Source organism: Hetaerina americana, unplaced genomic scaffold (genome assembly GCF_022747635.1).
Source record: "Hetaerina americana unplaced genomic scaffold, ioHetAmer1.1.p SCAF_4, whole genome shotgun sequence".
Classification (NCBI taxonomy): Eukaryota; Metazoa; Arthropoda; class Insecta; order Odonata; family Calopterygidae; genus Hetaerina; species Hetaerina americana.
The window spans coordinates 43,673,363-43,684,868 of NW_027286985.1; the positions used below are offsets into that span (position 1 = coordinate 43,673,363).

An 11,506-nucleotide genomic window follows, 5' to 3' on the forward strand; every position below is an offset into this window, starting at 1 on the left:
ATACTACCTAGTGTCTCGGCAATGCATAATCTTCAGGAATAATCCTAAATATTCTACAGTGCTTTGAAACTAGTTGAAGTATTAAATATATATCCTATGGAATGCAAATCCTGAATATTGTGTTACTTTCCTATCACCTTTAACACCCTCGACCCCAGGCGCCATTTCCTTATAAATAGTGAAACATTTGAAAGTACTGGAACTTAATAAGCACATATTTTAAGTTAACGCATGATTTTATTTAATTATTCAGCCTCGCCGATAAAACCCCACGCTAAATATACTCTTGATAAGGAAGTTTAGAGAAACAATAGTATGGAAAGCGTAGTCATGCCAACACCAACTTTCTCCGCAGTTACTGTTTTGATATTCACATTTCGGGAGTTTTTTGATCCGAAAGCAGAAGTACTTAAGTCGGCGTCCACATCCCAAAAATAGGATGTGTTTGCACGTGAATCAACATATGTTCAAGTGATTGCATAAATCATTGATCCTGAAACGGATTTCGTGGCATTGGGTAGACGTTGACGTTCAGCGTGAAGCTGAAAGAAAACAAGAGATGACCACAGAAATGACGCAGACGTATTTGGTCGCGAAAATAATGAGGAAGTACGTATTGGCGATTGACAGAATAAAATCAAAATTGGTGGAATCCGCTCAAACGCAATCAATGGCTGGTGCACCGAAATCGTACGTACGTAGCCCCCAACACCGGGCGCCAGCGAGTCCCAGCCACGCGGTAATGCAGATATTGCGCAACAACAGCCGTGCTCCTCTCCCCTCCCCCCTCCCCCGCCGCCTCATGCTTGGCCCGCCTCTCTTTCCCTCTCGCCTTAGAACAAGAGTTGTAGGAGCATGAGAAGAGCGTGTGCATGAATAGCTTAAGCGCATTAACAGCGGGGCTGTGTGCAGAAATTTCGCACTCTCATATGACGTAGGAAACGGGTGGGGGTGGGTGGAAGAGGGGGAAGTGGGGGGGGGGGGGAGGCCGGTAATCTAAGCGTCTCTTGTGTGAACTTCTGGGACTAATCTCAAGAGGAGGCACCTGACGCGGTTGCCTTAAGCTATCCTTAAGCTGCCTCGTGTATCTACGCACGGAGATTAATGAGTATGGAGTATGGAGCCATAAACCCATTTTCATTTACAAAAGAAAAGTCTCGCAGTGACGCCAATCTCGGTTATCATATTCTTGAGAATATGAAACCGTGAGCTTTTGAACCAACGCCCAACCCTTTCAAGAACCATCCATTTACGTTTTGGCCAATCGCAATTACGTATTACGGAAGTAATTTTCTGAGGGATTAACTTCAATGCCCTTTTTAATTAATTTAAAAGTTTGTCGATGAGTTTTATAAGAATAAAAATGAATTTTAATTTTCCTTAGTAGTATTTCCGCTGCCAATACGTATGCCATTTATCCTTTGTTATTGCCATTTTTATGATTAACAGTTCCTCTCTTATACATAGATAATGCGATTAGATACCTAAATGTATGTGCATGCTGTCATCATGAACTACATTATTTTAATTACCTTACACATTTAATACATTTAACCGCCGATTCAAAAAAACTTAATTTTTGATGCTCCGTACCTTGGTCACACATTCTAGCGGTGACTTGCGGGGTAACATGTAGAAGTGGAAAAAGTAAAAGATCATACGAATACGAAACTTGTCCATTTTCGACGGTGATGGCAACCCGGCAATAAATGTTACGGAAATTTTTTTAAGACAATGGAAAAACGCAGGCCAAACCATCCGAAGGACAGTGTTTAAATCGCCGTTATCTGACGTACAAAAATATGAAAATGTTGTTTATGACGAGATCGCAATCAGAAAACGCACGTAGTCAACCCAAAATACGTGAATACTGAATACGTTCCATGAAACATCGAATGAACACATCAAGAAAAAGTAAAATCAGAAACATTTCAGGCATATGAAGTAAGAAGGGAAGGAATCGGAAGATTTGGGCATTATTTTAGAGGAATATGAGCATAGTAGGATAGAAACATTGGCATGAATAAGATAATTGATGACTGGTACGGTAAGTGAAGACGTAAAGATAAGTTTAGTTATTCCTTTGGCATGGATCGCAGCGGTCAGTATGGAAATGAAACCTGGTCCTTGAGAAAGAGTTCGAACGCATATTAGAGGCTTATGAGATGTGGGTAGAGATAAGAATGGGGAAAATAAGCTGAGCGAAGAGGAAGACTAGATATGGTGGGCAAAGAGAGGTCGTTACTCGGGAAAATCCGAAGAAGCCAGTTAAAGGAGAGAAGTTATTCAGAGGACGTTGACGGCTGTGGTAGAAGGAAGACCGTTTGGCAAACGTGATGGGCAGTGGAAGAGAATATACTTTTTAGAAGGCAGGTCTATGGTAGAAAGAACTGAAGAAGGAAATTATGTAGGGCAAACTAGAGAGAGTTCGTACGATATTGCGATTGAATAATAGCAATCTTTAGGAACCATCTAAAATCTATCTACCTTTACTGGGGAGAATACCCAGAAATAAAATTAATCGCAAGTTAGAAATAACATATAATGAGTATGTTCTTTTGCCTATATATGTAACACAACACGGGTAGAATGCTTGACACGTTCCTGTTTTCGGCAGAAAAAACTTCTACCATCTCTAGGGGCGTGACCCCGAGACGGCAGTCACCTGTAGTGTCGCGAGGGAGTAAAACATATGTTCCCCGAGCGTCGGAGGACTCCCACGGCGCCGCTATCCTCCTGGGCATATCCGCCGCGGTCGACTGAGGGTTGGGATTTGGGAGGGGATCTTCCAATTTCCTGTCTCGTGCGAGAGCCGTGATTCGTACAAGTTTTATTTTTTCTCCTCTGAGAGACGAGGGCAAGTGTCTTGCCTAAGTGGGGTGTTGTCGCGGTGGATGGGGGGATTGAGTTAATCCGCTTAATTACCCGTCCTCCGTCCCCTCCATCTTATCGCCACGTGCATGTATTTTCCACACGCCCTTCCCCACACCTCCATGTGCATCCCACCCCTGCAAACACACCTCCCACACTCTTCCTCTCTCTCTCTGAACACGTGGAAGCATGACCTCGCAAACGATTATCGGCTGCAAATTTAACTTCAACGAGATTGAGTCACTTCAGAAAAATATACATAAATATTCACTAATCTATACAGACGAGATAATAATAATTATCCATCCATACAATTTCTGTCAGTGATAAGTTTATTTTCGTGTCCGTGTTCAAAGTATATATTTATAAGTTTATACACACATAATATGTAAAAAACCATAAACACACTAATCAACCCGAAGGTCGGTTTGGTAAGTGATGGTAGATTTCACCCAGTACTAAGTCCGACGGCGTGTGAAATTCTCACATAGTAAGGGTGGGCAGTTCCTTTCCCTGTGCTTACTATGATTTCCCTGGAAGATCTGGTACTCGAAAAATCACTAGGCTTGGGTGCAACTGAGGGTGCCCAGAGAGACTTGCCCGGAGATCGAATTGGGTTCCTCCGATCAGTATTCCAATGCTCTACACCTAGACTACCGTGACCCTCAAACTATATGTAGTAACTTTCATAAATATCCAGTGACTCCATAACAGTGAAAAATTTAACTGTAATATTTCACAAAGTATTCATTACTGTTGCACGACCAATTCCACCTCTTTTGGCATTATTAGGTACAGCTCATCAAATATATATTGTGCACTGTAAATTTTAAATATATAAATGTGAACTGTACCTTAAGTTGCCTTAATAGGCACAACCACACGAGCCACAAGAATGCATGCATTGGGGAATATCACAAAGTTGAATTTTTTTACCCGTGTGCAAATATTTGTTAAGTAATTCCTGATGACATTAATTACAACTCTGTAACAATACCTGATGGTATTTAGTAGTGGCAATTGCATGAAAAAAGACCTAAGATTAAAGAGTTTCCATGGGGCATGAGGATAAGCATTGCTGAAAGAGGATTTGCATCTAACGAATAGCTATAACAGATATAAGTTCGGATTGAAAAACTACTCAACGAATGAATTAATATACTAACACGGGTCCATTCAGTAGTCATTTGCATAATTCCGCTCAATTTTTGTAGGCATGTAAAAGGAAATTATAATAAAAAAATGGTGACTGAGCTACGATCCTGCCCAAAGTGCTTTCATGTGATAACGCATCCTCTTTTTTTGTCATCTCTCAGACACGCTTCACTCTAACTACCCACGTATTTCGTTATTAATTTCTGGGCTAACCTTCCACCATGATAATATAAATTTAGTATTCCTATTTTCACTCGCGATACATGGGGAATAAATAGTTTCACTTGGATAGATGCGTTCTCGTCTGATCCCATAGTTTTCTTGGAAAACCCTTTTCCGCATGACTGAGTAGGACTGAAATAACATCTAATGAAGTGCATATTAAAACATTCTCTAACCATCTTTTCGTTATACTTTCAGTCTCTCTGATTTAACCCTTCGCCCCTCTCCGCGAGGGTTTTGCCTCATACGATCGGCTGCCATTGGCAGTGCACCACTTTTTGTAACTGAGGCGTCAGGGGTGGGGACACCTCAAGTTGCATGACCGTGACTTAATTAATATTTTCCTCATCTGCTTACCAGTTCTGCATGACCTGTTTTAGTATGGTGGCGGCTTCTCATATAAGCAATTGATGTTCTTTATTATCCCCTCCTAGTTAATATACTATTATAAAACTTCTGAAGATAGTAAAATTGGCAGTGTCTTTAAAAATGGGTTCGGCGTTAACATGTATACGTGTACATATATGTGTGTACATTGGCGTGAGTTTTGTCTCTGATAACCGCCTTGGGCGTGCTTTACAATGATTTTGAGTGGATGTTTATTTTTATCCATTCCACCAACCATTGAAAACCCTTACTCTACCTTTTCCTTCCTTACCCTTTAAACTTGCAACCCCTGCCACACACCATTTAGGTGAACTGATAGGTATTTGTATGGATGTAAATGAGGTGAAAAAATTTTAATTGATTTGACTTAAATGATGAAATGTCCTCCGTCCTTTATGGATTGCGCTTCTGGAAATTGAGGTCGCCCCTCCAGCCAGTATGTTGAATAGAATATTCCGGTCTAGCATCTAATAGCGCAATAAACTAGCATTAAATAAACCTGTTTACAGGTAAAATTCAACTTGTAAAAATGATTCCTACTCATATTTTAATAGATCAAAGAGAGCATTTTACCGGACCTTTTAACAGTCCACCCGTCAGCTTCGCCTTTTTAGGTGAGTAATCAAGAAAATATCTCAGTCGGAAATGCCGACGAGCACCATTCAATTGCTACGTATGATGTAGCGCCATACTATTCATATTTGAAGCATTTTACAGGCCATTACATCCACCCTCCAAAGCCTTCTTGAGCAAAAGTGATATTTGAAATGTGTCGCGAAAATATTCACAAAAAAATTCAACTCTCGTCACAAAAATTTCTGCATTGACTCATCGCACTCGATTTTCCGTAATTAGAATCGGAGAATATTTGTGGATAAAGCGTCGGTTGGTGTGGTCACACAGATCTAATGTGTATAAAATGCAAGTACCATCATTTATCATAAAAATGATTCGTGTAATCTGGCAACAAAATACAGGTACCCATCTTTGCATGCGCTGGCGTAAGCATGGTGGAAAATGCCTCGTTTTCCATGACTTTTCCTGTAGATATTTCCGAAAGAAAAGAAATCAATTCACCTTTATTAATGAGCATTGAAAATCACCGTGAAATACGACCTCCAGATTGAGTTGGAACTAAAAATGCCAATTCTTCTGGAAAGCAATCCATCGTTTATGTAAAAACCCCCGTCGCGCAGTTTGACAATTTTAATTTAAATTGACTGGTATAAAGTGTCACATAACCTTATTGATTAATTCTTGACATAATGAAACTCTGCATCCATCATCCTTTAATTTTTATACGCTAGAAAACGACAAAATGGAACGCGATCGATTCAATTAAGTCTGTCGAAAATGAATTACGTTTAATTTCATCGAAAAATCTGTACACCGTTAAAGCAGACTGGATTAGGCTTCACGGCCTGGTGATCGGGATTAGATTTACGCTTCAATTATTTTATCATGATAAAAGCGTGTTAACCTTGACTAATGCCTTGCCAAATTGAATCATCTAAAAGAGAGTTCCAGCGAGGGTTAACATAACTATAACATACAATACTATATACAGTTTTTTGTTGAGAGAGCAATATGACATCAAAAAATGTTATTACCTTAATAACCGGGGAATATAACATATTTCCTACAGTACTGCTCTAATGCTGCTCCTCCTCTGAATTCATAACGATAAAACCTAAACAACTAATAATGATGTTCATGACACTGAGACATACTCTGCACAATGAACCTGTGGACCCATTCAAGACTATCGGTCGAACAGTCGAATTTTCCTCGTTTCCGAGCTGCTGAAAGGCACATGTTTGACTACAGTTTTATATACCCAACGACTAGAAGGTTATCTTTTTCAGAGTATTTTACATTACACGCTCAATGCGAAATAAGAAATACAAAGAAAATTCAAGCTCTAAAGCTGTCCTAGGGGGAATATGATGAAGCTCAAAGCAGAGTCGAAAATAATTACAATACTTATTACCATATGAATATAGAAGAAACGGTTTTTTTGTAGCCCGTGGCTCAATTCCCCATTTTATTGGAGCTCTCTCTTGCTTATTATTTGGTAGTAATATTTTCACACTTGCAAAAATGACGAACAGACTTTTTCACTCAATGTCATGTACAAAATTAGAAGTATAGTATGGAGACTTAATTACTTGACTTCCACTGTACCATGAGTGTAATATATCATATCGCACTCCAATCCAGTTTACCTACGGCACCCCATACCCAAAAGGTGGTTCGAAATATGGTATTATGTGGCGAAGGAGCGAAAATTGTCATTTTCATTCATTTTAATCAAACATTGCGTTTCCCTTCCCCCTTATCTTCCTTCCATGACGTCACCTGGTGCTAACGAACCCATCATCATCACCGTTTGACACCATCATCCATCCCTCCCACCTGCTTCCCGCCCATATGTTAGCTGACTTCGGAATACCGGAAAGAACAAAGGGCAGAAGAAAATAAAACAAAGTTGGGAGGGGGGATAAACAGTGCCCGCATCGCACGGATAACCCGTCGGTGGGAGGCACAATCAATTTGCTCGTTCCGTTTGGCCAAGTGTCTCGCATCCATATGGGAACACCTCCCTTTGTCGAGACTGCCTTTGATACTGTCGCGTGGGACGAAAGGGGGGGAAATTGAGAGGTGGAGAATGCGATTTTTTTTGTTCTTCTCTCACCCCGCACGCAAAGGTGGATTTGCGAACGACGCCCCCCCTGAGCTGCAAGAGGCCAACTACCTACGTTATCTGTTGGTATCCTCGAGATTAAGCCACCCTCACACGTACTCTTACCATGATTTAGTATTCATAACGATTATAAATGAACACATAAATTGCTATCTTTACGAGGGAGACGATCCTACTTATGCCTACTCCTGTTATTCCACCTATTGAGAAGTAGATTTTAGACTGTTCCTAACGACTATAGTACTTTTATGTGTAACGGGAACCTCGTACTGTGTACACCACATTATTTCTTTCTTCATTTCTTCTTAACTTCTACCTGCCTTATGATGACTGAAAATCTATTCTTTCCCCTCCTCTATCCTACTTACCCTTTGTATCTCCCTACTATCACGGCCTTCAATATCCCACTACCTTTCAATATTTCCTCTATTCACTCTCTTTGAAATTTCTGGATTTCTCCCGGTAACTTTCTCTCTTCGCCCACCCTGTTTAAAACCACACAATTTGTCTTATTCTATGTTCAACTTATTTTCCCCGTTCTTTGCCACACCCACATCTCAAAAGCTTCCACTCTACGCTCATTATCTTGCCTAAAAGACCAAGTCTCATGTCACATAAAGTTTTACGTTCCCTATTAATTCTTTACCAATATTTCCTCCGCCTATTCCCCACCAAAAAGGTTTTTTCAAAATGTTGAAATGTATTTAGGATTGTTGACATCTCTTAAATGTATGTGTCGGGGATCGGAATGGTGCGGTGGCTAAGGTACCTAAATATGTGCGGTGGCTTCCCACCTTGAGGGCACGGGTTCAAATCCTGGCGGTGTTGAATCTTTTTCAGTTATCTCGATCCCTACTTGAGGTGCTTTGTGGAGGGCACTTTGAGTGAGTACGACGTCCGTCGGATGGGCCGTTTAACTGCGGACCCCTTGGCGCCTTTCGACAAGAGTAGGCTAATGCCAGCGCCGGGTTTCTCTCCACCCTTCCTTTCCCATCCATCTCTAATAGCTGTCGGTCGCCTCCCCTAAAACTACTGCTTAAATTTATGTAAGCTCGCATTAATTCATGCTCTTTCAAAACCATGAATTTACTTCCAAAAAGATTTTAAGCGAAGATTTTTTTACATATTCCCCTTCTTTCCTTTCCTGGCTAGCATACGTTTCCTTTTCGTTAGTAATATCAATGCAGATCACCTCTGCATTGCCCGGCGCGTACTGCTTGCTATCAATTTTGTTGAAGCAGCAGCTGCCACCTTGTCCAATGGGCTATCATCGAGCCCTTAAAACAGCGAGTTGATCATCCAGCTCGTTGACAAAAAAAATACTAGTTTAAAAGTTCGCGTGGAACTCCGAAAGGCCAGTCTTTTGATTTTGCCTCTAGAAGAACTCTCCCCTCGTTAAGAGCCACTTCCGAAACATGAGAAAGTGTCGCTTTTATCTTCGGAAGGAAATGGGAAATCATGGTGCGGTAAATTTATGGAAGAGAGAGGAGGGCGGGAAGTCCTGACGTCGGGATGGATTTATGTGCGCAAAAAGACTTTTAAAGGTGCGTCTTTATTCGGTGGGAAGAAATCGAGACTACCTTCTTCTCTCCTCCCATAATCACACAAGGGATGAGCGACGAGAGGGAGAGTGATTGTGCCGGCGTCATAAACGAGACAAACAAACAAAAGCGGTACATAACGAAAACAGTAGAGAATCGACATGCGCACCGTCCGTGAAGTCTTCCGGTCCCGTCCACTGGGGAGACGCCGCAGAGGACGTCGAGGCTGCGACGGTCAGCAGGAGCCAGATGCCCGCGGCCCATCGGACACTCCGACCCTGCCGGGCCTCCCACCTCCTCCTCCCAGGGCCAGCGGATGCGGCGACGGAGGCAAGAGCCCCCGTTGTCCCGTTCGTAAGCGCCGACCTCCTCATTCTTCTCCCATCTCACCACACGGGGCAATCGATAAGACTGGAAGCGCGACTCTCCTTTCGCTCACTCCAACAACACACCTCTCGCCTCTCTGCCTCTCTCTCGGAAGAAGAAAGGGAGTGAGAGAGAGAAAGAAGGCCGCGCGCACGCTTAGGAGAGTGTTCCGTGGGTGCTTACAGAGGCGGCTTTATTGGTGTGCGTTGCGTTCCTGGGGGAGGGGTTGGTGCGGTGAATGGGATAGTGGGAGGAGGGGGAGCCAATTCCAACTGTGGAGTCGTGGGGGTAAAGTGGGGGTGGGTCCTTTTGATCGTGGCGAGAGGGGTCTCAGGCGCGAATACACAAACACAGTTCGGAGGGCGATTCTTACGTCGACTTGCGGAGAGTGAGGGGGGGGGGGGCCGAGATGGTGTGGCGCTTCACGGAGGATATGTCGGAGGGTGTGCTTTGCGTCCGCCGGTGGTGATGGTGTTGTTGGTGGTGTCGCGAACAACCAAAGGAAGACTGAACTGAAAGGAAGTCGAGCGATAGCGCGCCGCCCGCCTGTCGCATCCAGAGGGGGGAGGTAGGGGGATTTGCGGCGGCGCAGAGTGGGGTGCGCGGCCCGCGATGGTGGCGACGCAGCCCGGCGGGAACCCTCAAGTGGTTGGCGAGCAGACAGGAGAGCGATGATCCGTGGTTTTCGATGTCGGGAAGTCTGTTTTTGCTCAGTTTATGTCAGTTGATGACCGAAGGTATTGCTACGTATTGCTAAAATCGCGGCCCGCAATATGGCAGTGCTGATGATTGTCAGATCCTCTTAAGGCTAATGTAGAATAAAAGTAATGGAAATTTGGTTCTAAAGGAAAAAAATATCCGGAAAAGAGGACCCCTTACTAAAAGAAAAAAAATTATGTGTGCGTGCATGCGTACGTAGTGCATACATGAAAACGTACAAACGCGAGGGCAAACGGTGACACGCCATTAAATAAAATTCGACTTTTTTTGACCGTATAAGTAAGACATATGTTTATACTTTTCGGCGATCATGTAGCCTTCATCACTTGCAGAGTAGAGTATGAATGGGGTACGATTCATAAGAAAGGGTAGTCAACATCAGTGGTCTATGTTATATCAAAATCGAATATGGCATTAGGATTTTTGAGTTTGCTGAGTTTGCTGGATTTGCCCAAGGTCCATGGTTCGAATGACGCCCTCGGAAAAAATTATCAGAGGTATCCCAATCCCTAAACGAATGCTTTGAGGAAAGCACAAGCGGAGTAAGCCCCTCAGATGGGATGTTAAATTTTTTGACCCCATGATGCTTTCCGTTGAAAGAAGGCTTACGCTAATGCCGAGTTTTTCTTTACCATTCCTCTATTCCCTAGAAGTAGCATGCCACTACGAAATGACCCATTAATCCTAATGACGCAGATGACGACAGCTATCGGCCGGCTCCTCCAAAATATTACTGCATCTAAGTAGATTACACACAGATATGCATACTTGTATGTGTGTATGCATACATTATACATCTATACATAGAAACAATGTATAAACATACATACCCATATATATTCGCATCATGCATATTTGTACGTTTTTTAGTGGATGAAATATTACGGATAATAATCACAATTTTCCAGAGGATATGAAAAATCAGAAGAAGTCCGGAAAAAGCCGGATGTCTGATAAGCCTGCTGATGCAAACATACTCATATTAGCATTGAATATCGACGAAGTTGTCTTCATTTGAAGCTTAACAGTATCTGATGTGGCCATCCAACTCTAATTCCCGAAACTTCTCCAACCGGGAAACGCCGTACCACGATATTGCAATACCGTCAGGAGTCACTAACCTCGTTTGGGTGTCACGTGATGCACGAAGATTACATACAGCCATGCATATAGGCACGTTTACCCACGCGTTTGTTGAACAACGGCCGGTCGTATCGGCCTCATCCTATATGGCAAATCCAATACGGCGAAGGCAATACGAAGGGTTTTCGATGGATGTGGGTATAAGAGGAATTTAACAGCCATGAGCTTTTAATTTTTTCCTCTCGTAACGAGTAGTTCCGAAAATTAAATCGCATTTCGTTTTGAATTAAGGCTGCACAAATTAAGTATTTCGTTTATGTTTACATGTTAAAATTACTCGTCCAATGACATATTTACGCGCAGCTGGTGTATTATTGTTTTCCAAGATGATTTCAATTGTCCACTTCGTTTTCAACTATTTCATTATAAAACTTCGATTCACTCACAAACAGATTCG

The 11,506-nt window shown here is 42.4% G+C and overlaps 1 protein-coding gene across 3 annotated transcripts in view; it reads right to left on the reverse strand.

Moving 5' to 3' along the window:
• LOC139691872 (uncharacterized) overlaps positions 1–9,746 on the reverse strand; it is a 694,584-nt gene extending 684,838 nt beyond the window's left edge. For all 3 annotated transcript variants that reach the window (XM_071589794.1, XM_071589793.1, XM_071589792.1), the window contains exon 1: positions 9,050–9,746. In XM_071589794.1, the coding sequence (XP_071445895.1) occupies positions 9,050–9,254 (205 nt within the window). In that variant the 5' untranslated portion in view covers positions 9,255–9,746. The remainder of the gene's footprint in view (positions 1–9,049) is intronic.
• Between the last annotated feature and the right edge of the window lie 1,760 nt (positions 9,747–11,506).